This window comes from Phyllostomus discolor, chromosome 10 (assembly GCF_004126475.2).
Source record: "Phyllostomus discolor isolate MPI-MPIP mPhyDis1 chromosome 10, mPhyDis1.pri.v3, whole genome shotgun sequence".
NCBI classification, from domain to species: Eukaryota; Metazoa; Chordata; class Mammalia; order Chiroptera; family Phyllostomidae; genus Phyllostomus; species Phyllostomus discolor.
In genome coordinates, this window is record NC_040912.2 from 38,860,096 (window position 1) to 38,887,127 (window position 27,032).

Below are 27,032 nucleotides of genomic sequence, written 5' to 3' on the forward strand. Positions count from 1 at the left end.
TCACTGCAAGGCAGGTGCTGTACATGTATTTCTGAATTAGCATATGCTGTTTTTTTTAAAGCCACTCTTTTATATACGAAAGTGTTTTACGGTTTATGGGAGAACATGTGAATTTGTGTTATCTAAAAATTAGTTACCAGTACATACTTTTAAAGACAAAGCAAATAAATGACAACTTCTGTAGGCAATTAATTGCTAGTCTGTAACATTAATGTATTCATTTCCGTTTCTTGCTCTCCATTTTTCTTCATCCCAATAAATTAGTTGTTTTCTAATTAGAGTAGTAAGAGGGTATAATTGTGCCTTCCCTGCTTTTATTATTGTAAACAAACCCTTCAACTTTTCTCCCTCCCATAGAGAATAATAGTTCTCTATCCGTGGTCCTGAAACCATTCCTTCGTAATGGTAACTGAAGGGAAACACACAATTTTCATTTGAGGTATTGGAAATATGACAGATCTGGACATATGGGTGCAGATTCTTATACTATACTTCATAAAATAAAAATATGTTAACTTAGGAGCTATCACATAAGCATATGAATATGATGTGTGTACAATATTAAGTTTAATATAGGAGAAATGTAAAATGTTTCATATGCTTATAATGTTTTATGATAATAGTTTTCACATAAAATCCTAAATGCCTAATATATATCAGGTAAAAGAAACCACCACTGCCAGTTAAGCTAGCTCCTTACAGTGGATATGTTTTTCTGTGTTTTTAAACTAGTAATTTATGGGCTATTTCTTTGGCAAATAGCCTTTCTTATTCATTACCTTAAGTAGTACAGCTTATGATATGTACTATTTTCCACTACTGATGAAAATTTGACTTGTAAAATATTTTGAGTTTTCATAGACTAGATTTTCATAAGATAATAATGAGGCACAATGCTTCTACTAACCTTTAGAAATGTGTGCCTGTTCTGCCGTTTCTCCTAAGTGTTACAAGCAACAGGTTTAGTTAGCATGCTGGTTACAAATACCGAGGAGAGTGTGAGCTTTGATTTCTAAATTCCTAACTTTTCTTTCAGAGGGTGTCTGAAAAATATTATTTTAGCCTTTGAAACTCTGATGTTTCATGCCGTATTTGTATCAGATAGCATACTTTTAAAGCTCTCAATTGATAATTTTGTGATAGAATTCTTATTGATAGGTAATCTGTGCCCTGTTATTGGTGAAAGTTTCATCTAAATATATAAACAGTATGTTTCTAATTTTTGCAACTGCTTATGTTTTACTGAAAGATTTCTATTAATATTAGAGTTAGAGACTATTAAAATTAGAGAAGATAATTTTTAGAAAGTTGTTATCCCCAAAAGTTGTTAAACCAAAGACACACTTGGTTTATCATTTAAATATTAAAAACATATTAAACATATATGAGAAAGTGTATCCAAATTATTTGAAGTTTTAAGAGATAGGGTTTGATTTAAAAACAAATGAGAAGTAAGTGTTGAGAACCCAGGGACCTAGTTTCTTGCCCTATTAATTTTAACTGAGTTGTGGTAAATTATAAATGCTTCTCAGTCTATGTGCCTCAGTTTCCTTGCCTCTAAATAAGGAAAATGATACTTGTCTTACTTGTCTTGTAAAATCATTGTGAGAATCAATGAAAAATTGAGAGGGGCGTTTTTGTTTGGATTTTAATATGAACAAAATAAAAAAATAATAATATTAATATCAGCAGTGAATGGCACCAGCAATGATGGCTATAGACAAGTTGTGTGTTGAATTATTCATTGTTATGAGATGTTTGATCTATCTATATTTTACATATGGGAAAGTCAGTGCAATGGGATGGAAATCTACCCCCCCTTTCACCCTCAGGAATCAGGACACCATATTTCTGTGACTAATTTTATAGTCATGGATTAATCTCTTAGCCTCTTTATGCCCTAGTATCCTCTACACTATCAAAATGAATTCCTGTAGTTGCTTACATCCCTAATGTAAAATTTTACGTGACTCAGCACTGTCAAGTTGTCATTGCCTATCATGTTATATTTAACAGAAAATTTTAGCATTTCAACTGCTTTTACATTCTGCACTTGATTACATGCTTACTTCATTTGAGCTGAAGCATTTGTTCTGCTAACCTATGAAAGAAAAATTCTAATCTGGGGATTACAATAGTAAAATAGTGATGTTGTATAAAGCATGGGTAGTTGCAAGCTAGAAGTTACAGGTTACAAATGAAAATGCTCCTGGATTTTTGATTCATTGTAGACCCAGGGAAATACAATTTTATTACTTCTTCTACTCATTCTTTTTATGGGTACAGATATGTCATATGATAAGGACTTTACTAAAAACACATCTATTAAGGTTTTTTTTTTGTTTATTGATTTCAGAGAGAGATAGGGAGGAAGAGAAAGAGAATCATCAGTTTATTGTTCCACTTATGGATGCATTCATTGGTTGGTTGCTTATATGTGCCCTGACCAAAGATGGAACCCACAGCCTTGCCATATTGAGAGGATACCCTGACAAACTGAGATACTGGCAAGGCCCAAAAATCACTTCTAATTAGTAGAATGTCTTATAAGAATTCTGACTTACTCATTTATTTTCTTCAGATTTTCTTCAGGCCTCACATATTGGTGAGACACTTCCATGACTGTTTTTCTTCCCAGAGCATCAGGCCAAATCCAAGATCTAAAAATAATATGGAATGTTTCCATTTGGAAAGAATTCAAGCACCGCTAATCTAGAATAATGCAGAACCTGCCCTGTTCACTCATTCATTCACTCATTGTTATTATTCATTGTTCATTGATGCTCATCTTCTAGTTATCAGAGTTGGTACTAGTGATGCAAGGATGAGTGGCACACATTGTCCAAGAGTTCAGAGAGAAGTAAACAAGACATACACTGCATTTTAAGCATTGTTCTTTTTAACAGAATAACTGTTAAACAAAAATTCACCAAAGGACAACTTTCTAAGACAACTTTATATTTTTGTTTGGTATTAAGCTTACATTTTCTCTTAATGATTTTCTTCCTATTTCTCACTCCCTGATCTCCATGTTTTGTTTGTTTACATAATTACAGCAACTAAAAGTTAAATTGTAGGGCAATCTTTATAGCTATGTAGGTATTTTCTCACAGGGTGACTCTGTTATATAGTACAACTTATATTTGTAGAGAGTACATGCAATTATAGTTTCTTATACGAGCTGCCAACTTTTAATATTTTTTATTATTTGGTATTAAGTGTATTTTTTGTTCAGTAGATATGTTGATTAAGTAAAACAATATCACAAAACAGTGACTAAGTATAATAGTATTTTCAAAGTGGACAATTTAGTTAAGAAAATATTTTTGGCACACTGCTTAAATACTGATTTTTAGGATGCTGTACAAGACAGCAAATTCAGTAACTTGTCTAAGTAATTATTTATAAGATAGTCATTTCTATAACAGAGTCCCTAAGCATATGCTCTTCAAGGACTGGTCTATTTTATTAATTGAATGCACAACATAGCTAGAATAATATAAAAATCCAAACAGTAGAACTTTCTGAAAATAATCTATTATAGGTTATAATATAGGCCATTGTAAATGGCCTTTCTGCCTTCATATGGAAGAGAGCATATAGGAAGGCCTATAAAGAAACATTCAGAATTATTTTCCCCAAATGGAAATATGTTGCAGAGCATGTTAGAAACATATTTGAACTCTTGGAATTAATATGGAGATTGATTTTAGTTCTTTGTTTCAGTAAAGGTTTCAGAGACAAGGTAATATCTAAAGTTTTTATAACTTTTTTCCTGAAGGAAAGTGCCAGAATAAGAATTTTATTTACTCTCTTATTAGAAAATCATTTTGTGTATACATTGCCATTTATAGATTATTTTATTTCTGACCCTTTGCTAATTAGAAGTATTACTTCTGTGTGTCTTTCTATCATGCTTTACATTATTAACTAACAAATGATCTGAAATTTAAAATTAACCTGCCCACGAGCAGGTAAATTTTGATGAAACAAATTAAAAACCTGGAGAACTTTATTACGATCATCTTCTATTTTAAGTGCTACTGAATCTCTGTTTTTCTCCTTTTTTCTTTTAATTAGAGAGAAGTAAATCTTTTCAAAATGAAAAAGCTAGCTATCAAACAAAATACTTATAGTTTCCTTTTTTCTGTAATTCTAATGCAGCATATTATTAGTTTCAAATTTATCAATAAAGAAAATGACTTATTTTAAAAATTAATCTACTTGATTTTTGGCTAAAAGTATATATGAGAAACAACTATTCTAATTCTTTAACATAGTCATTTAAATTTGGTCTTGTTAGCAAAACCATTAACATTTATTTATTTATTTGTGAGAGGGGGAAGGAAGCGGGGAGAGAGAGAGAGATTTGTTGTTCCACTTACTTATGTATGCATTGGTTGCTATTTGTATGTGCCCCGACCAGAGATTAAACCCACAACCTTGGCATATTGGGCAGATGCTCTAATCAACTGAGCACCTGGCCAGGGAGACTTGTCGCATTTTAAACACAATGTCAATAATACTAATAATCTAAAAATAACAATAGTAAATGTTGTAGAAAATATTAAGTAAAAAGATCATCATGTATTTTCTTTAAGGAAAGTAGCAATACTTTTCTTCTAAGTGGGGTCACAGCTACCTTGTTGCTATTTGCATAGCAGGGTGTATCTCAAGATGCTTCTTACCCTGCAAAAAGATCTCAGAATTAGCTGTTAGAAAAAAATTAAATGATATAACATTTTTCCACAAGAAAGGTGAAAATGTTTCTCAAAAATTGCTAATTAGGAGGAATTTTCATTCTATAAAGTTAATATTTGATGGATATTACCTTTTTAGAAAGAATAACTGATCAGCTTTGTCAGAATCCCTGGTGAATGTAACCTTCACTAGAAACACTCCTGATGTAACATTGTCTGTTTTATGTAACTAATGTAAAGTGTCATAATCAAGTAGAAAAAAAAAGCAACAAAATACAGTTGCAGTGAATTCCCACATTTAAAATTTTTACTTCTTAATCACTGGTAGTGTTTGAGGGGCTAACATTCTTTGACTATAATTTTAATGAAAAAGGATACACCTTGTGAAAGTGAATGTACTAGGATATAGCATTGAGTTGATTTATTGAGTTAATGTGTTTAATTAGGTTTTAAGTATGGCCAGATTTTATTAAGTACATATGTACATTACTTTTATTGTGAATGCTTTGTAACTAGCTTTCTTATTTTTCATCACTCCTAGTAGTAAATATTGTAGTTTTCTCCCTTTTATTTGCATTCTTGTTGAAAATCTTTACCCTGAGCCTATAAAGAAAGTAGTAAAGGCATTAAAAGTTTTATGATCACATACAGGATGTTGCAAAAATGGGTTCTTGTTATATTTATACATTTATAATTATGAGGCTATAAGCAAGTTAATAACCTTTAGACTACTTTTAGTTGTGATAAATTCAGCATTTTCACTTTTGTTTGTTTCACTCTTCTAGGAAACAAGAGTTGGATAGTAGTCACCCTTCAAAGCCACCAGGAAAACCGCCAGACCCAGGGCGTCCAGCTCAGCCTGGTCTCAGTAAAAGTAGAACTACAGACACTTTGAGGTCAGAGCAGAAATTGCCTGGAAGGAGTCCTTCCACTATTAGTTTGAAAGAATCAAAGTCTAGAACTGATTTTAAGGAAGAGCACAAGTCCAGTATGATGCCTGGCTTCCTCTCAGAAGTTAACCCTTTAAGTGCTGTCTCCTCTGTTGTAAATAAGTTCAATCCTTTTGATTTGATATCAGACTCTGATGCATCCCAGGAAGAAACTGCCAAGAAACAAAAAGTAGCTCAGAAGGAACAAGGAAAACCTGAAGGAATCACAAAGCCTCCATCACAACAGTCACCCAAGTCAACTCCTAAGCAGCAAGGACCTATGAGCGCCCCACCTCAACAGGATGGCTCTCCCAAATCAGGATCTTCTCAGCAACCAGAAAAAATGAAATCACAACCTCCAGGGACTGGAAAGCCAATTCAGGGGCTTACCCAGGCTCCTCAAACAGATCAGACAAAATTACCACTTCAAAGAGATGCAACTAGGCCTCAGACTAAACAGGCAGACACAGTTAAGGGAGAATCAGTCAAACCCTCACTGCAAAGCCAATCCAAGCCACCGCCTCAACAAGCAAGTCCTGGAAAACCTCCAGCCCAGCATCCTGGACCTGAAAAACTTCCCACGCCACAGCCTGGCCCTGCAAAACCCTCAGCTCAGCAAGCAGGGCCAGCGAAGGCCCTAGCTCAACCTGGGACAGCAAAGCCCTCAGCTCAGCAGCTGACAGCAAAACTCCCAGCCCAGCCACCAGGGACGGCAAAACCTGCAGCTCAGCAGCCTGGGCCAAAGTCTTCAGCTCAGGCTCCAGGACCAACAAAGCCGCCAGCCCAACACGTAGGGACACCAAAATCGCCAGCTCAGCAACCTGGGCCTGCGAAGACTCCAGCACAGCAGGCTGGGCCAGTAAAGTCTCTGGCTCAGCAGCCTGGGCCAGGAAAGACTCCTACTCAGCAGCCAGGCCCAACGAAGCCACCTGCTCAACAGCCTGGCCCAGGAAAATCCTCAGCACAACAGCCTGGCCTAGCAAAACCCTCTGCTCAACAGCCTGGCCCAGCAAAGCCCCCACCTCAGCAGCCTGGCCCAGCAAAGCCCCCACCTCAGCAGCCTGGCCCAGCAAAGCCCCCACCTCAGCAGCCTGGCCCAGCAAAGCCCCCACCTCAGCAGCCTGGCCCAGCAAAGCCCTCAGCTCAGCAATCTACAGAACCAGTAAGCCAGACAGGACCTGGGAAACCTCAGCCACAGACTTCTTCATCGGCAGCCCAGATTCCAGTGCAAGGCCCCCCTAAAACCATCTGTCCTCTTTGCAATACCACTGAATTGCTGTTGCATGTTCCTGAAAAGGCCAATTTTAACACATGTACTGGATGTAAAACCACTGTGTGTAGCCTCTGTGGTTTTAACCCCAATCCTCATATAACTGAGGTAAGTGTATTTATTCACTGTGTCCATGATCTTAAGTCATATTACCATCTTCTACCAAGGGTGCTTCATTCATCGTTGATATGATAGGATGGCATTATTTTTTCCTGGTTCTTTCTTCCTTTCTCTCCTTTCTTCCTCTTTTTCTTTTCTGCCAATTGTAAGGTAGAATTAAAAAATATTTTCTTTAATAATAAGCCTAAAATATTGCCACAATATTGTGATAAATTTGGCATGTAAAAGAAATATGGATTTATTGAAAGATGCTGAGCATTTACTCATTGTACTTTGTAAGAGCCACGTTATTTACTATTTAGTACACAGTGATAATTTTAAATTCATGCTTCTACCTATCAAAATTTGATACTTTTAACTGGGGTCATACTTGTGTTTGGAAAAACACATTGTTTTCAAATTCTAAATACAATTTTAATATAAAATGCAACACAGTTTTTCAAACCACACATCCCTTTTCCTTGACAGTGATTTTGATATCCCCTAAGAGGGCCTGCTTCCCTCATTAGTTGAGAGTCATTAATAACAGCCTAAGTCAGTTCAGACAACGAAGTCATTAGAGAAGGTTCAGCATTGATGGGTGTCTTCTTAAAGGACCCGTGTTTGTATCTCCCAAGTCTGGGAAAGCCTTCCTGACATATCAGATTAGAAAGGGGTAGGCAGTGCCACAAATAAATTCAAGGTTGTTTATTGGTGGGGGCAGGACAAAATACAGCAAATAGCAGAAAAACCCAGAAATTCTCTGGAGTTAAGTAATACAGTGAAGATAATCACATAAAACGAGACCATAGAAGCTTAGCATCTAAGAGGATATATTTTTTAAAGAAATCTGGAAGCTCTTACCCGATGAGGAAGCACAGAAAGCACTTAGTCTGTCTGGAGAACAGCTGTTGGTGGGCTCAGTGTGCACTGCATTTGGAACTGCTTGGGGGGATGACAGTGAGGGATTATGTGAGTTAAATATGCCTGAGGAAGGAGACTTGTGTGCCCTTGTTATAAAGGAAATTTATGTTACAATAATAACAAGAATGAGGACTATCGGTAGCTGTTATGTTAGGTTCGGTACTTAGTGTGATGAAAGATGAAAGTCATGTGCACTGAAAATGTGTCAGCCTCTTGTTATTTTCTAAAGTGTCTTTTATGCTTTTAACTGAATGTCATATTGAGTACTTTAACTTTTTAAATAAATCATTCTTTAATGATAAAGTTGCAATTAGTAAGAACATGCTGCTCTCTACTTATGGAGGAAACCAGATTATAAGTAATTTTTTTATGTATTTGTAGTTTTTTAAATGTTAGTAAAGGTATGTTTCTGCCAGAATATGCTATCTTGATAGGAACGAGCAGTAATAATGACTTCAAACGGTAGATTATCACTTTGTAAAATCTTTTTTATGCTTTTATGGCAATTTATAAGGCAGAAACATGCAGTTGAAGAGTCAAGCCATGTACAGGGTGGGGCAAATGTATGTTTACAGTTGTGAGTATGTGAAACATACTTAAATTATTATTATTTGTTGATTATTTTCTATATGAACGACTGTAAACTTTTGCTCCATCCTTTATATTATTTGAGTACATACTATATAGAAGACATTTTACTACATGTTTTGTGGGATATAAAAATAACTAAAACATAGTGCTGATCGTAACACGATCACAATGTACTAGGTTAGATAACCCACACATAAGCACATATACTGTGTGGTCAAATGATAATGGCTGTGAGACATATGAACAAATATTGTGGATTTAAGAGTAGGGTGTGTCATTTCCAGTGGCTGAGATTAAGGAAGGCTTCATGGAAAAATGGCATTTGAGCTAGGTATATAAGACTGGATGCTCTTTCAACAGATAAAGGACAGGAAAGGTTGTAATGATTTGGTCCAAGACCTAGAGCCAGACTAATGCAGGGGATATTTATGGAATCAGGGATAATTCTAGGTTGACTGAAGTGGTGGCAAAGAAGAAATAGGCAATGAGATTGGAAGTTGAAGTCAGATTTTGGCTTTCCATATTTAGCAGGTAGTGGTGAGCATTCTTCTTTATGAGACCTCGGCTAGCATAAGTCATACCCTCAATCCTTCATTCATTTTAGAAATTTGTATCAAATACTTAGTTGTGAGGCACAAATGACTGCTATGACAAAATCAAATATTCATTAGTTATGGAATCTTCCTTCAACCAGAAAATAGGGGAAATAAAAGTTGTATGTAAGAAAGAAAAACTATGTATATTTCTCTGTGTGTGTGTGAAGAGAACTTTGGATTGGGCTTTACAGTTCACATAGTTCTTTCCTATTTGTTTTACCAAAATTATATTTCCATATGACTCCGAGGGCATATATTCTGTTTCCTCTACCATACTAATGCACAAACTGCTGTTCATGTGGTTACTATGTTTAGTTTACCTTCAGGATCACACTGATGGTAGGTAGACAAGCAGATACCAAGTGAAATTTTCTGATTCCAAATCCATTTAGTCATGATAGGAAGAGAGAGAAAGGGCCATGAGGTCAAAGGAAGTAACCGTCACTGTCAGCAGGACGGTCTCATGACTATCTTCATGAGAACAGAAATATTTGACTTGGGTCTGTGAAAAATAATAAGAATTTGGACACACATGAAAGGAGTTGGGAATGTGGGGGCAGGTAGAGGGCCTCACTTGCAATAAAGGAAACATCCCCATTAACGATGACGTGAGTCAATTATACTCTGTGAAAATGATATCATTTGAAAAGTAAATAACATGTTCTCTACCAGACATATTGGGCAGGTAGGAAGATTAACTGAATGTTTGTATGAGGAGGTATTTTTAAAATATATAAAGTGTTTTTGAAGTTATAATATAATGTAACATGGATATTCTGTTTTAAACGGTTCACTTTTAAAGTTTACTCAGTTTGTTTTTTCAGTAGCTACAGCATTATGAATTGTTGGGTTCTGAGGTTGCAATCAAAAGCCATTTAATCTATAGTGTTAGTAGTAACATTTCATTTTTCTTTTTTTTTTTTTTCTTCATAAGGAAAAATGCAATCCCAGGTCTAATTCTGAACTCTGGGAATGCATCTTTGCTTATCCTGTTAAACAAATGGCCAGCCGGTTCTTCAAACATCTGAATTATTAGGAAGTCAGAGTTAGGAAGTTTGAGCTCTGCTAGAGCCTAATAACTTCTGTTTTAAGAGTTAAGATCAATGAAATTTTGAGAAAGATATCAACTTATAAACTGTTATATGTATATACACACATACACACACACACACATATAAATAAAACTTCTCAGCATCTTCTAAAGAGGACTATAAACACCGGGTCAAATTGTACTGAGATACTCAGATTGAGTGAACAGTTTTTCCATGCATGACGGAAAGAAGCTGAATCTTTTTTAGCCCGTTAATTTATATGAATTTATTATTTTCAGGTTTGATGTTTATATGCAGTAACTCTATTTTGTTACTTTTGTAGACTATGAGTAAAATAAAATACTGGTCTCTTGTATCACTTCTTAAAAAGACTAGAATTTCTCTTATATATTTTGTTACCAATATTTCAGGATTGTGACTACATTTGCTTATAAACATCCTTCCTCTTAAATGACTACCAGATCTGGAGAAGAAGGACTGGAAAGGTACCAACACTCAGATAAGAGCATTAGGGAGGGAGACTTTTACTTCCTTAACTAAAGTTGTCACTTCTCCCATCCCCTGCCAGGCACACATACACACACCTTACACAACCCAGATATCTGTGCGAAGAGGGTGGTATTAAAATGGACTGTCCTCTCTGGTAGCTGTCAAGATGTGTGCTTTTCCAAATAAAGCTTAAGAATCCACTGATTCCAAGCCCAGATTTTTGATCCCAAGAGGAGTTTATAGCTTTACCTCTTTTTGCCAGTCCATTAAAGGAATACATTTAAAGAACACAGGCTCTCTCTTCAAGCTTGCTTTCTGATACCGAATGAGAGTATTTGCTTTCTAATTAGTAACAAAAGCATTTTGTTGTTGTTTTTCTTATTTTGAATTCATTTATCTCTTTTGATGTGTAGCCTAGGACACAATAGATTTAGGAACAAATTTAAAGACTTGTCCCTAATGTCTGATAGTTCTTCTGGCTCTTATGAAATTTTGTAATACATGAAATGACTTGTCATTTTTCAGAATGTTTATAATGAACCAACTGTTAGTGATTAAAGTGTTTTTGTGTCATATTATTTTTTATTATTATGGCCCATATGTTAATAAGCCTTTCAGCTGAAAGGCTGATAAAAATCCAGATATTTTTATTTAACGAAAGCATAACCATATTTTAGCAGTGTAGAAACTCAAAAACCAAACATACCTGGAGTTGCATATGAACTCCCTCAATTTATTAAACAAAACACAACACAAAATGACTGAAATTCTTCAGGTCTGTCAAATGGTTTAACTTGACACATCTACGGTGGATAGGCCTGCTGCTTCTTCCATTTCAAGTAAGAGAAATGGGGGAGGGGATGGCAGAAATGTGTTAAGGAGGCCCGGTGAGAGGAGACTAGAGCCATGTGAAATGTCAGGAAGCTGGAACCTGTGGAGAAAGAAAGCCAGGAAGCTGGAACCTGTGGAGAAGGAAAGCCACTAAGACATTTCTGAAGGTGTAGTAACTTAAAAGATTTTTAGAAAAGTGGATAGTCTCTTTTCAGTTGTTTGCTGTTTTAGCACAAAGGTCTTTTGTCATCCCAAATTCTAAGCAAAGATCACAACACAGTTCCTCTTAAAAAAAGGACTGAGCAGACATTTGTTCATTTCCTCTTTCCGTAGATCCTAGTTTTTTAAAAATTGAAAGTATAGTATTTCCAGAAAATGGGTGTGGCCACCAATAGCATAAATTGGCATGTTGAGGAATTCCTAGTAGGTAGAGAGAAAATGGGAAGAAGGTGACAAAAAAAATTGCCAAGGAAACTACTCTCTCTCATGAGAGAGGTTTCAGGGACGCTCTAAGCTTGCTATCAACACATGTAGAAAGCAGTAGTGGGTTGTGGGTAGTGATCAAATAGTAAGTTAAAGAACTAGAGAAGGAAAAATATATGCTGAGTGGACTCTTTCCTAATCTCCAATGGAAGATGGGGTAGGGAGAGGCCTTATTTTTTCCCAAGGCTAAAACCATAGAATTTTCCAAATGAAGGGATGAGCTGCATGAGGAAGGGCCCTCATGAGAAAAGTAGGACCTTCAAAAGAAGGTTAGAAGAAGTAATTCGCTTCTCCCAAAATACAGTGATGCAAAGGAAAAAAAAACAAAGGAGACATTACTCAACCATGAGTCAAATGCACTAAAGTTGTTAGTGTTTTAGTAAAACAGTCCTTACCTGGACCCCGACCCTCCACAATTCTCTTTCCTCTCATTCAGAGGAGAGGACTAGTGGGAAAGCACACCTGTTCACAAATACAGAGAAACCTATTGATTGCCTCTACTAAATAGTGGAAATATTGATTATGATTGAATGGTTTGAAGAGACCAACTTGGCATTTTAACAATAATAACATAAGAAGGACACAGATGACCTAGTGAAAAATGAAATAAAAGAAAAAAAAACACCCGACCTCATGGAAGAGTTCATTTAGAAAACACAAAGAACTTACAGATATTCTTATTATTACTGAGAAATATTTAAGAGGTAGTCATTATCAATAAACGCCAGATTCAAATTTCAGTGGGCTGAGTGAAGGTGGGCTCAGTTGATACTCTGGAAAATCAAGACTCAGCATTTTCCCAGATAATACAGTAAAAAGACAATAAAAAATCAGCTATTTAGTAAGCACCTGCTATGTTGCAGGCACTGTTCTAGACTCTGTGGATATTAGCAGTGAACAAAATATTATAGATTAAAAAATCTTCCCTCATGGAATTTATATTGTAGTAAGAGTGACACATAAAACATATATATGTGCATGCATGTGTGTGTGTGTGTGTGTGTGTGTGTAGTGTGACAGATGGTAATAAGTGTTATGGGGAAAACTGAGTTAGGAGAAGGTTATGGCATAGACCAAGGGAGGGATTTGATGGGGTATTGGAGTTCCCTCCCTCCCATTGGGGGATTAGAGTCTGGGAGCTGAGGGATCAATTAGAAATCTGGAATTTTTAGTGGTGACTAAAGGTCCGTCTAACTTGTTTGTATGATCTTAATTGAAGCTGGAGATTTGAGGGGGTGGGATTGGTGACATATAAAGGGTAAGAATGTACCCAGGAATGTGTAGACTTCTGAGTTTCCCCTTTACTTCCTCCCTCCCTTTATATTATGTATTGGGTTTGGGTGTACAGCTTAGTGGTTAGACAATATATACTTTATATAGTGTTTTCCTTGATATTTCCAGCACCACAGCTGACACCACACATCATTTCCACCATGTTATTGACTATATTTCCTATGCTTTACTTACTTCCCCTGTACTTCTTCCTTTAGTTAACGTGGACGCTGGGGATGGGGTTTATCCTCAGTATCAGCAGCTTTTTCTAGACTCCTGCCCATGGAGTTGCAGACATTTTTTGAGGTTGTTATCTATTGACTCTTGGGGCTCCCATAGGACTCGAGGAGTTCTGAGGCTCTAAGAGTCATGTTAAAAATCATGGAGATCATATCTAAAACTCTATTAGGAGTTCTGTAATCAAGACTATGGAGGCAGGCTCTAGAACATTTTTCAGAGCTAAAGAAAGATTTAAGTGTTCAGATTGTATAGCCCCACCAATGGCCAAGAAAGATTGATCAAATGACTAATATATCTGAGTGAAATATCAGAGTTCAAGGATAAGGAGAAAATATGTATAAGTGTGTATGTATATCATAATCATGTTAGGAATTCCTCTAATTAAAAAAAGAATAGAATGGAATAGCTGACTGTACCTCAGAAATGAAGAAAACTAGAATGACATTAAATCAGTGTTTTTCAAAATGTGATTTCAAAATAGTGGTGGAATGTGAGATGATGTTAGATGGTAAACAAACCAAACTAAAAAAGTTATGCATTATTTTGTCATATTAAAATATATAGTACATTAAGTCCTCATTTAACACTCTTGATATACTTTAGACCTGTAGTGAAATAATGTATAATGAAACCAACTTTACCATAAACTAATTCCTTTCTCGTCAACATTATAACGAAAAGACGTTGAGTGAAACAACAGTTTTTGAGGGCGTACTGTTCCTCAAATATGATTTCTTGGATAGTGCTTAAGACAGTCCTAACATAAGTGATAATATAAGATTGTCTATTGAAAAAGTGTAGCTTTTAGAGTAAGGTGAAAAATAAGTGATATTTTAAATTTGATTCAAAGCTTATTATTTGATGATTTAATGGCAGTGACAAAAAACCTCGAGGCAACAGATAACAGTGATGATTCTGGAGAGTAAGGCTTGATGGTAGAAAAAGAGGCTTTTACTTTTAATGTCATAACTTTTCATACTATTATTTATCATATAAATTTGTGTTTAAATTAGCGTGTGTGATTTAAAAAGTTCTAATTCATCAAATGATTGATTAAACAATTATATAGTGTGAAGGAATGGATAAAGGATTTCGATTCTTGATTTTTACATCTTCAGCTTTGGCATTCTAGCGATACTTGGTGAAATGTCAATAAATTTAGGTTCTAAATAACAGTGATGGCTTGAAATGCTTTATGCCTGTGGTGTGAGTTTGGTCAGTTTTTATGCATTTTTTGCTTGTCACAGCCCTGTGTACTTCATCACCATTTTTATATAAATCCAATAAGAAGAAAGCCCCATAATTCTAAACATAAGGTATTTAGAAAATAAAGGATATTGGGATTTTTTTATTGGCTATTTTCTGTTAATCCTTATGTTATTTATTATAGTATGTAAAAGAATACCCTGCCTATAACAAAATTAATTTATCTTCATTTAAAATAGTTTGATAATGAATTTAAAAGAATAAAAATGCTCAATTAACATTTTAAAAATTGGGATTACTTAAATATGTTTATAAGCACCATGTTTGCTTAGCTCTCATTTTTGATTAGGTCTGATTTACATTTCTCTCATGACTTGGATGTTCCCTATATAAAATGACTCTATATTCCTCATGCTTTACTTGTAAGTTTAATCATTAAACCAAAGCCTTTTTTTCAATTTTTTTCATTTTCAGCTTTTAAATAACTAGATGTTTCAGGTATATTCCTGCATGGTCAGCTTTTATATCTATTAAGTGTTGCTACATATTATTGCAACTGGCATGGTGAACAGTTGCTTAGTATACTTAGTAAGAACAGATCTGTGAAAGCAGATACCCACACTTAACGAAGTCATTTATTGGATCAGTAAACTTAATACAATGATGGGCTAACTGTCTTATTGTTTACATCCCTTGAAAAAACACACACATCTAACATTCTTCTCCATTCCATATCTTAATTAGCACAGCTTAGATAAAAATTGGCTCAAATTTCAAACATGTTACATTAAAGAAATGTTTTTTATCACATGCATTTATAAAACAACAAAGATCTGGGTTATAGTCCTAGCTGTGTTGCTCAAAATGTACACTCCTGATATTTCTGCTGTTACCATACTCCAAGGGTTCACTGGTTGGGGTATTGTATTAATGAGATGTGGTTGTCACAGGTGGTTTTATTTACTTGCAACAAATAAAGGAGACAGGGCATTTACATCCAAAGCTCTGCCTCCTCCCAGGGATGCTTAGCCATTGTTAATATATACTATTTGGTTAGTTACATGTCAATATTTTTTTGAAGTTGACTACACTTACCAGGTTGGGTTCCCATTAAGCTTATCCTGTTTACAACTGCATCAGAAAAATACTGTGCTTCATTTTAACATTTAGTTAGAACAGCATTAGTAACAACTGCTCAGACCTTGCCAGACCTTGAGATCTCTGTGCTATGTAACAGTATGAATTTATTTAAAAGTAGTTTTAGGGACCTTTGATAAGGAAGCAACAGCCTCACTGCAAACCATGTTTCTTGCCTTTTTTTTTAGACTAGTCTTCAGTCACAAAAGAAGAGATTTTGAACACTTCATTTCAGACTGCACAATAGGCACTTTGTATGCATTTTGTCATTTACAGCTTTTTAAGGTAGTATCCACATTCAAAGATAAGTCAAGAGGCAAAAATATCAGAATTCATACCCTGAAGCATTTGAAATCTACAGAGTCTCTTTATAAATTAATTATCAGATGGCCCTTTGGAAAGTGGAAAGAATATGAGATTTTAGACTTGGACAATGTGGATATAGACCCCTAGCTCAGCCACTTAGTTGATTTGTAATTTGGTCAGGTCATTTTTATTTCGCTAGTATTTAGTATCCTTATTTATGAGATAAGAATATTCATAAAGTAAAAATCACCTTTGACTATATAAGTGGAAGTGCTTTGAAATTGAAACTAATAAATATCTATTTTATTATTATAAATTGTTATGAAAATTCTATAAGGCAAGTCAGGATATTGCCAGCATTATTGCGAGCATTGTTTACCTGCATTTGTAGATGAGAAAACTGAAGTTAAGAATTTAAATGACTTGCAGTGGATTCCATTCAAGAAGCTGGAGCTGCTGACCTGAATTGTAGCATCTTTTTACATATCACATTGTCTTTAAATAGACCATTTCCCACATTTCTGGGTTACTACAAAGAGTGTGTGTATGTCTAAGTGTGTTGATTTTACACATTTTTAAAGTTAAAAGGAAATTAATCTTCTTGGGAGGAATTTATTTTTGGACTTAAATGCAAAAATAATCAAGGTCCAAGAGTCTGCTTTTATACCTTACTCTTCACTATTGCTCAAACCAGAGTTTTATATTGCTCAGTTAAGAAAGCTGTGTGCTTCTACTGTGAGCCAGCTACTCCATTAGATTTTGAAAAAAACAGATGATAACATTGAGATGACAGCTCACTCTCAAGAGTAAAACTCAGTGTCTAGATACAGGGGTGTCCAACCTTTTGGTGTCTCTGGGCCACACTGGAAGAAGAAAAGTTGCCTGGGCTCAAACATTAAAGACACAAACACTAATGAAAACTGATAAACAGAAAAAACGTTTTAAATTTAAAATTTAAGTAAATTTATGACTTTGTGTTGGGTCACTTTCATAGCCATCCTGGGCTGCTTACGACCCACAGGCCAAAGGTTGGACATCCCTGATAGAAGAATCAGTAATTTAGCAACTCAAGTGTAGATCATTGTGTTTTTTAGTATTTAGTAGTAAGAGGAAGTATTAAAAATGTGGTAAGAAAAAGTACATGATAATAAAAAAATATAGATAGAATCCCTGAAAAAAATGAAAATAATGTGAAGCTGATTAAGTATAATTTTAAAGTCAGACTTTCCTTAAGGACATTCTTGAAAATGTACATACATACAACTGTAAAAAGTATGGATTAACTACAAGTTAGAAGGGGCTTCTATTCACAGAAAGTTAAGAGAGACTAAAATCTCTAATGAATCTTTGTCTTTTTACACAAGCTTTAATATCCTTCTTGTATTTTATATATTTTTTTCAAAAGTATTTCATTTCTTTCCAAGTCAACATGCAAGTGATTGTCATGCCAGTGAGCATCTGATTGGGTGAAAGACATGTAGCTTTCAGGATACTTCATGAGCTCACATAGTTTATGAGACCTTTAACTGTTTTAACTAATATAATTTATTTTTTTGTGTTTAAATGAAATAGTATGACAGTTCAATAAGCTATTCAAATAGTTGCACAAACACTGCCTAATTAGATATATTCTATCACTGGCTACAAAATGTGTGTGTTAATCAATTGATGTACAAAAGTTTAAATTTGCCATATGAGAGGCTATTCAGAAGTGTTAATATATAATGTATGTAAGTTTAGTTTGGTGATTTGGGATTTTCCTCTTTTTTGAGAGGGGCAGGATCTTCCTCTCTTTATGTAACTATAATAGAGTACAAATATGTTTTGACATTTGTGTACTGTAATTATTTTGTAAATTGTGGTTTGTGTCGGTTTTCTTGTTTTAGACTACCCTGACAGACATATTAAACTATGCTTTTATCATTTGATCCTTTAATGTGAGGATTTACAAATGATATTGCTAGCATTTGGTGAACATTATTATGCTGTGTGAAGGAAAAAGGACCCATTTAGTTTATGTTTCACAAGGTTTGTTCATGGTTGCTGAACTATGCAGCAGATATTGGAATCCACACAGTTTCAGAGAGAAAATACCCATAACTTCTGGGTGTACTCTTTTAAGTAAAATTGTTTCATCAGATTGCTGGGTGTGTTATCACAGTTCTGAGGAATGCTAGTGTCTAATTTTTAACCAGAATACATTGTGCATTAATATGCACATGTAGAGATGTCACCTACAGTGAGCCATCTGCAGCCAAACTGCTGTTAGTGGAGGAGGTGGTATGGTTTGGGCAGTCCTTGAATAACAGAAAGCATAATCTGTTATCAAACTTTACCTTGGTTTCCTCTGTATAATATTATACATTACCTTATTATCTAATATGTATTATATGATTATATTTTCTATGTCATTCAAGATAATATACTACAATATAAATAATATATTCAATGACTATTTGGACATAATTTGATGAGAAATAGAAAAAGAAGTTTAGAATAATTACCATTAAATAATATCTAAAATTTTCTTAGTATCCAATACAGGGATAAGAGTAATCACGAGAAGTGGTCACTCTGCTTAAGAGTCTGTGTAAGGAGAAGAGGGGAGATAACTGGAAAAAAAATGTAAAACATTGAGATTAAATGTTGTGGTTCAAACTATTTTAATAGGAGAAGGGGCAAACTTAATTGATGATGGAATATTAAGTGATAAAGGAAGAAATTCAGTGTGGACTATAAAGGATGGGTAGCAATTAGGTATACGGAAAAGAACAAATTGGACTGTGAATTATAACTCATATAAAGAGAATGAGATGTGGTGATTGCTGGGGGAAGGGGGTATATGGGGACTGAATGGTAATGCAAAAAATACAATAAAAATCAAATTTAAAAAGAGAATGAGAGTAGTACTTTAATGGAGTAAATGGTACATTTAGATGTCATGATTTGCAGAGAAGTTTAATTGCGATGCGTTAAGAGAAGGAACCCAACAGCTTTTCTTGTAAAGGACAAGATGAAAGCATGATTGAAGAAAAGTGATTTGATGGCTAATGTGAATGATACGAACACCAGCAAATACAAAGCCCATGTGCTTGTTCTTTTGATAGTCCATTAGTCCAAATATTATGCTATGCTGTTGAGCAGAGATTTCATTGTAAGTTTTATATAAATTTTGTGTTTAAAATTTCCATTTTGGAGCATATTGAAAGATGAATGTTAGTCATTAAGCCTTCTGGACATTTTCTGATTTTGAGAGGCTTCCATTCAGTTTTGAAGCTAAGCAGATTAATAATAGGCCTGAGCAGGAGTATGCTTTAATTCTGGAACCCCAGCATTTGCTAATTCATGTCACTGCTTAGATGTATTGAGTTAAGTCTCTTAAATGATTATTAAAGACACACTCTTAAAAATTAGAACAAGTTTTAATTAATAGTTTTAATTAATTAATTAAATTAATTTATTAAAATTCCATATGTGAAGTTCAGTTAAACTTTTAAGTGGTACCTCTTGAAACACCTAAATAAGGCATTTATGATTATCCAGCAAGGACCTTAGCCAAGAGCATTGTATTACTATATTTTATATCTCTGATACATGAGAAAAGGGAACCCAGGGGATTGGTTAAACAGACAGATGGGTTATAGTAATTATATGCAGGTCTACATTAAAATACAGAGACCTCAGAATTAGCAGAAATCCTGGCCAACCATTCTCTTAACCCCATTTATGCAGCATGTTAAGTCAGAAGACTAAATGAACACCTTATGCCTTTGTCTTGTTCCTTTCCATAGAGCTAATTGAATTAGCTCATTAAACAATTGTGTCTCCAGACCTTGAATTCTGTAAGGTTGTAGGTGGGGGAAACATTAGATGACTATCTTATTATACTTATATAAAATCTAAAATTTAGTAGTAGTTGAGGCATATTTATCTAATACAGTTCATTTTTCACTTTAATACTTGTATATTAAAAGTAAGAGTTCTTCCAGAACATGTTGATACAGTTGTAGGCTTCCCTGGTGGTGTTTCTTGTATTTCTGCCATCATGTCTGAAAGGTATATGGGTGGTTAGAGTGCAATATAGTTAGATCTAATAGAGTGTAATGTCAGGGAGTGGGTGCTACTTATGACAGGTGACCTCAGAAGTTGTTCATTAAATATGGGTGGAAGCTTCTCTGAACTGTGGCATGGGGAAGAAGTGATAAGGACTGAAATTTTCTAAAATCCTCATTCATGGCATTAGAGGAATGAAGACACAATGATGTGGAACTGGGGGAACCAATTGTATTATAGACAAGGGTACCAGAAGGAGTCGGCAGCAAGTATCCAAGGAAATCTGGTAGTAAATTCAGGTTCATCTCTGCTCACAGTTAAGACATAAACATATACTTTTGGAAGAGAAACAAGGCAGTCATTTTCTCCAGGCAGGGAAAATCTGTATGGTTTGCAGGTGTGGAATTAAGGGGGCACTTTCAGTCTGAATCAAAATGGGGACCCTGGGCAGAGGTGTAGACTAGGGTTCTGAGGAGAATGACATGTACCCAGAAAATGAAGGCAGAGCCTGTCATTCAGGGTAGGTAGACAATAGGGATTATCAGAGTAAACACAAAAATGCTGTAGCTTGAAGAGAACAAACTTTTCAACTAATTTACTTAATTCAAACCAGCTCAAAAAATATTTGTGAACATCTATCATGTTTCAAGGGTCAGTTAGACCCCGGGAAGCAAGGGAAAGACTAAACCAGGAAGTCCTTACCATTTGTTACTGACAGTGTTTGGGGGGATAGAGATCTGGAAATAGAATTCAGTAACTGCTTGCATAAGAACACTAACAAAATTGTGTGTGTGTGTGTGTATAATTTCTTGCAAAACATTAACTGTATTTCCTTTCACAGTTATTGGAGATGCATTGAAGTTTGAGGGGAAGTAGTTCAAGATAATCCCCTCTGCAGTTGCAGTTCATATTATGTGGAGATATAAAGTATTTGAGAAATGACAAGGACCAAATGAAGGAGAGTGGCTTTGGAAATGTGAAAGAATGGATGGGAAATTACCTTTCTCAAGCAGTGCAGACACACTTGAGTAATAATTGAGAATGCAGTAACAGTATGACAGAAATTCCAGCTCAGGTGACTGAGAGAGCAAAGGCGCTGTTCATACTTTGTGTGCTCCCTACATGCATTGACAAAGAGAAGCAGTAGGTGGTTCATGATGTTAGTGCTGGGGCAGGTTGTGGCCTTTTTCACTTTCTCTATGTATAGGAAGTTTATTTTGTTTTTATTATTCTTTTCTGGTTGAATTAGGAAATGTGAAAGTTCTCCTGTTTTCAGTACTAGATTGTTAAATGCTGAGATAAAAATCATTTCTATTTTCAACAGTTTGGGTAGTAGAATTAAATAAAAAGGATGTTCTTTCTAAAAAAATTCTAAGAGGATAAAAAGCTTTTCATATTGTGATAACTGTAGACAGTGATTGTAACCTGCATTCTAGCAGTGAGGGGGAATGTTGAGGGATCAAATGTCTTTTATGTATTGTTTTTCAAAACGAAGGAAATGTGGTCATTAAAGTGACAAAAAATGACACAATGGAGTCTATTGTAAAAAAAAAACACAACAAACAACCCAAGGATATATTGAGATAAAGCAGAATTCTCTCCCTGTGAAGGGGCAGCCACATGTGATTGCCCCCTCTCTTTCCCTAACTTCCTTATGTGGAGGTATAGTCACATACATTTATACGAGGAAACATTGATTTTGTGATATAGACATTGTGGAATGTGTTTTCCAGTGTTGATGTAAAGCGTACATTAAGCATGCCATGGTATTGTTCTAATTTTACAGTGCTTCAAAGATGGAATGAGAGCCTACTGGCTGGCTACACATGAAGCGCCAAACGTTCACATTGCAAAGAGACTTAAATTTTTTTTTATTGTTCAAATACAGTGTCTTCATTTTCCCACCACCACTTTCTCCCACTGCACCCAAACCCACCTCCTGCAATTTTAGTACTAAAACCAAGTGCATCCAGAGATTTTTATTTGTTGGTGAGGGGGAGGAACATGGAAACTCAGGAAAAGAGGATAGAAGCAATCATGACAATATCATCATCAGATACTCATTATATATTTATAATAACCTTGAAATTACACTATGCATTACCTTGTTTATTATTTGACTCTTCATAATATATTATCCATGAGGACAGCAATTTTTGTTTTTTATTTGGTGATATGTGCTAAGCAGAAGTTGCTCAGTAAATATTTGAATAAAGAAATGAATAAATTTTTCATTTGGCTATGACACTTGCCAAAAAGAGTAAGCATGATTTAACTATAATCAAAGTGACTGACCCTAGTAGTTTGTAATTTAAAGTGGTTAGTGTAGCTACTGATCTCATTAATATTTTATAGGAAACATATCAATGACAGAGTATAAGTAACAAATTACACTTTTAATTATATTTGCTTTTTTCTCATGGTTGCATGATTATGAGGTGATGTATCACTGAAAGCTGTGGAAGAAAACAAATGAGAAAAATAAATAATTGAACAGTGGCAGTAACACTGACAGTAAGGGAGATGGGAGATGGTTGAGTGGGTAGATGCATAGTTATAGAGGAATTTCCTTCCACCAAGGAAATAAAATGGGTGACTTATATTCTAGCTCACTTTAGTCATGGTACTTGCAAAGTAGCAATTGCTTGATTATGCTTTGGAATTCATTTTTTTATATATGTATATATTTATTTTGTGAAATGCTTCAAACATACAGAATGGTAAAGATTAAAATATAACATATACATTGGTATTCAACACCCATATTGAGAACAAATGTAATGAACACTCAAGTATCTCTCACCCATGTTTATCAAATATTTTAATTCTACTTTTTGATTTAGATTTTTAAATAGAAATATAACTTGTCAGTTGGAGTTGAAAATCTCTTTTAACCTTCTCCAAACAAAAGTTTGCTTTTTATGAGATTGTAAAATAAGCCTTGTTACACTGGTGTATGAGTTTAAATAATTTCAATCAGTGTGTTTTCTTTTGATTTTAAAGACATTTTAATGATTAAGGTAAAGATTCAGTATAGGTCTTTTTTCATTAAAAAAGCTTAACAATGTAAACTCTGAAATGACAAATGTTTAGAAGTTTAGGAATGATTAGTTCAATTTCTTTCAAAGGTAAACTATTTGCAAATGAAGAGTATGTTGTTTGCCATCCTAATAACATTTCACGATTTTGTACTGTGGAAGCTTTTCTGGTACCTGTGCTTCATGCATTTACTTTTTCACCATCTGGAATTATGTACAAAGAAACAGTACTAAACTGGTAACATTGATTACTTTGGGTGGAGAAGATTGTATCATGTAGAATTTGCCATTCTAAATTACCTTGATACTACCTAAAACTGTATAAAACAAGCATATATTATTTTGAATTTTGAAAGGTAAGTGTTAAACATAGGTACTTTTAAATTATCTCCTGAAATATAGCACTCATTTCAGCAACATCTTTTTTTCACATTGAATGTGATATGAAAAGAGCAGATGCACTTATACCTGGGTATGTGTATATATATGTTTGTGTGTGTGTGATATGTATGTCACTTACATATGTATCTCATCATTCAAATAAATATATTGTTCTTTCCAATATATTCATAAAACTTATAAAGAAATAATATTTTCTCTGTTAATTAGATCATGTTATTTATGCTAATTTGAGGGGATGACATTATTATTATTGTTTTTAAACAGGATGTTCTCTGTTTAACCCAGCATGGTTAACATTTTTTTTTGTTTTTCACACATTTGATTATGTCTCCTTGGAGGGGGAAGTAATGCTCTGCTAATTTAAGAAATTAGCAATGTGTTAATAATTTGACAACCTACTCTGGGTTATATAATGAAAAAATGTTATGAGCCATCCATAGAGAAAGTATCTAATATAACTGATTTATGGAATCTAATATATGTTATAGTTTTTTTTATGATACATGTTTTTTTTGTTTCTTGGAGTAATCAAATTTTGGGTAAATCAAAGGCAAATAATAACAAAATTAATTTTAAAAGAAAAATACAGCTCTGTGTTGAATTTTTTCTTTTTCTTAAACTATAGAGTAGTTAGGTCTCTGAGGTTCATTAATTATATTTTAATTATCATTTGAATAAATTTAATTTAAAGAATTTGATCTATATTTTGTTTTTCATGAGAGACATAGTTTCACATGGTACCATGCATTTTGAAAATGTTTTTACATTGTTTTTACCTCAGTGACCATGGTTTTACTTTATTTCTAGGTGAAAGAATGGCTCTGTTTAAACTGTCAGATGCAAAGAGCTCTAGGAGATGACCTGACTCCAATTCCATCATCACCCCAGCCCAAACCGAAGATAGCCCCAGTTACCCCTGCATCCTTGGTGAGCAAACCATCCCCACAGTCACAGCAGATTTCTCCAAAGAAGGATACTGCACCAAAGCAGGATATCTCAAAGGCACCTGAGTCTAAAAAGCCCCCACCACTAGTAAAGCAACCAACCCTTCATGGTTCTCCTCCAACCCTGGCCAAGCAGCCTCCTGTGGCAGAGCCCTCATCCAAGCCAGCCCCTCCCAAAGAGCCCTCTGTCCCATCTGAGCAGGTCAAGGTCTCCATGGCTGATGATGAAATAAAGCAGCCCAAGACAGCAAAGTCAGCCACAGACATCGTGTCTTCTTCGTCAACAGCAACAAGACCTGATATTCCAAGCTCCAAAGTACAATCGCAGGATCAAGAGACAACCGCTGCTCCTCTAAAACCAGACTCTGCCAAACTTTCACAGAGTTTTCCACCAACAGGAGAAAAAGTCACCCCATTTGATTCTAAAGTCATACCTCGACCTGCATCAGATTCAAAAATTATTTCACATCCTGGACCTAGTATGGAGAGCAAAGGTCAGAAACAAGTTGATCCAGTTCAAAAGAAGGAAGAACCCAAGAAAGCACAAACCAAAATCGGTCCTAAGCCAGATGCCAAGCCCATGCTAAAAGGGTCACCGACACCTCCGGACCCCCGACCTACCATTGGCCAAACTGCCCCCCCATCTCAACAGCCACCAAAGCCTCAGGAGCAGTCAAGACGTTTTAGTTTGAATCTAGGAGGTATTACTGATGCTACTAAATCACAGCCCACCACTCCTCAGGAAACTGTGACTGGGAAACTCTTTGGGTTTGGAGCATCAATCTTTAGCCAGGCATCAACTCTAATCTCTACAGCAGGCCAGCCTGGATCTCATTCACAAAGTGGGCCAGGAGGCCCAGCAAAACAAGTCTCTTCTTCCCAGCCACCTCCTTCTCAGGGGCCACCCAAATCTACCAGTCAGGCACCACCAGCACCTGCAAAAGCTGTACCTGTGAAAAAAGAAACAAAAGCTCCAGGAGCTGAAAAGTTAGAGCCCAAAGCTGAACAAGTTCCAGGAAAAAGAACAGAAACAGAAAAGAAGCCCCTGCCAGTTAAGGATAGCAAAGCTTTGACAGCTGAGCCTCAAAAGGCTGCCCTGCCCCCAAAACTAGAGAAAACCCCCAAACCAGAATCAGCCTGTCCTCTCTGCAAAACTGAACTTAACATAGGTTCCAAGGATCCTCCTAACTTCAACACTTGCACTGAATGCAAGAATCAAGTGTGTAACCTCTGTGGATTTAACCCTACTCCGCACCTGACTGAGGTAAGCATATTTGTATTACATGTGGATGTGAGTTTATTGTATATATTATTAAATATTTTTTTAGCCAAATTTCTGAGCAGAAAATACATTTCCAGTAAGGAAAGCAAATTGATATTAATATCTTCAAAGAAGTTTCAATTACTTTTTATAGGTTTATTTACCTACTAAAAGTTCATGTAATTTATACTTTTCCAGGATTAATGTACCAGCAGTAAGAAGTTGAAATAAGCTGGCACCTTAAGATAACAATGATCTCAATTCTTTATGAATTAATTATCTATAGCTTTGGAGGACTATCTGGTTTTCACTGATACACATCAAATAAGAGAAGTTATTTACTGTTTCCCATCTGTCTAATCCTTTCAATTTCTTTAATACATAGGAAAGGTATTTGATTGGCTGCAGGCCCATAAAAAACATGAGATTTGTTCTTTCACAACAATTGTTCAGAACTTTGTAAAGGTAGTGATATTCTCTCCCAGAAAATATCAGTTCAGGTATATTATGTCTAGACTTTTTATAGTTCTGTTTGAGCTGTTATCTGGTATAAATATAGTAGTGTACTTTATTAAGAACTGTTGTAAGGATAAATAGATAATGGATTAGCTAACTAATGTCAAGGAACTTTTTTTTTAATGGAACAAGAATAATTGTTCCACAAAGTAAATGACCAAAAAAGATAGCCACTCTCTACCTTATATAGTTATAAAAGAATGAATCCACAAGCCTCAGTAGTGTGTTAGACCTGCTAGAATTTTGAATCTGGGGAAACTGATGGGTTAAGTGATATCTGCTGACTTAGATAAGTAACAACATTTTAGTAAACAATTTGGGATTAAATTTTAAGTAATTGTTCATTGTTCTTACACAAATCAAAAATACGTAAGTATTATTTCACTCTCCTTGACTTTTTAATCCATTAGAATGAAAAATTGAACAGGTTTTTAGTAACTATACAAAAGAAACTTAGGGATTCTTGCTGTCATTTTCAAGTTATTAAGAATAAACCATATACTATTTTTATTTTTCACCTTTGAAAGATACTAAGTTATTTTGATATTACTAACACAATATGAAAATATTATCTGTACAGACTTAAGCAGGTTTTTATTCTTTTTAACTGTGATGAATAATGTTAACTAAGATTCATTTTAAAAGTAAGTAAAATTTGGTTTCTTTCAGTATGTTTTGAGTGGTAACAACTAT

General features: G+C 34.9%; 1 protein-coding gene across 6 annotated transcripts in view; it reads left to right on the forward strand.

The window, feature by feature from the left end:
- The window catches only part of PCLO (piccolo presynaptic cytomatrix protein), a 353,058-nt gene that overhangs the window by 1,122 nt on the left and 324,904 nt on the right, over positions 1–27,032 (forward strand). For all 6 annotated transcript variants that reach the window (XM_036010675.1, XM_036010676.1, XM_036010678.1 and 3 more), the window contains exons 2-3: positions 5,486–7,007; positions 24,426–25,826. In XM_036010675.1, the coding sequence (XP_035866568.1) occupies positions 5,486–7,007; positions 24,426–25,826 (2,923 nt within the window). The remainder of the gene's footprint in view (positions 1–5,485; positions 7,008–24,425; positions 25,827–27,032) is intronic.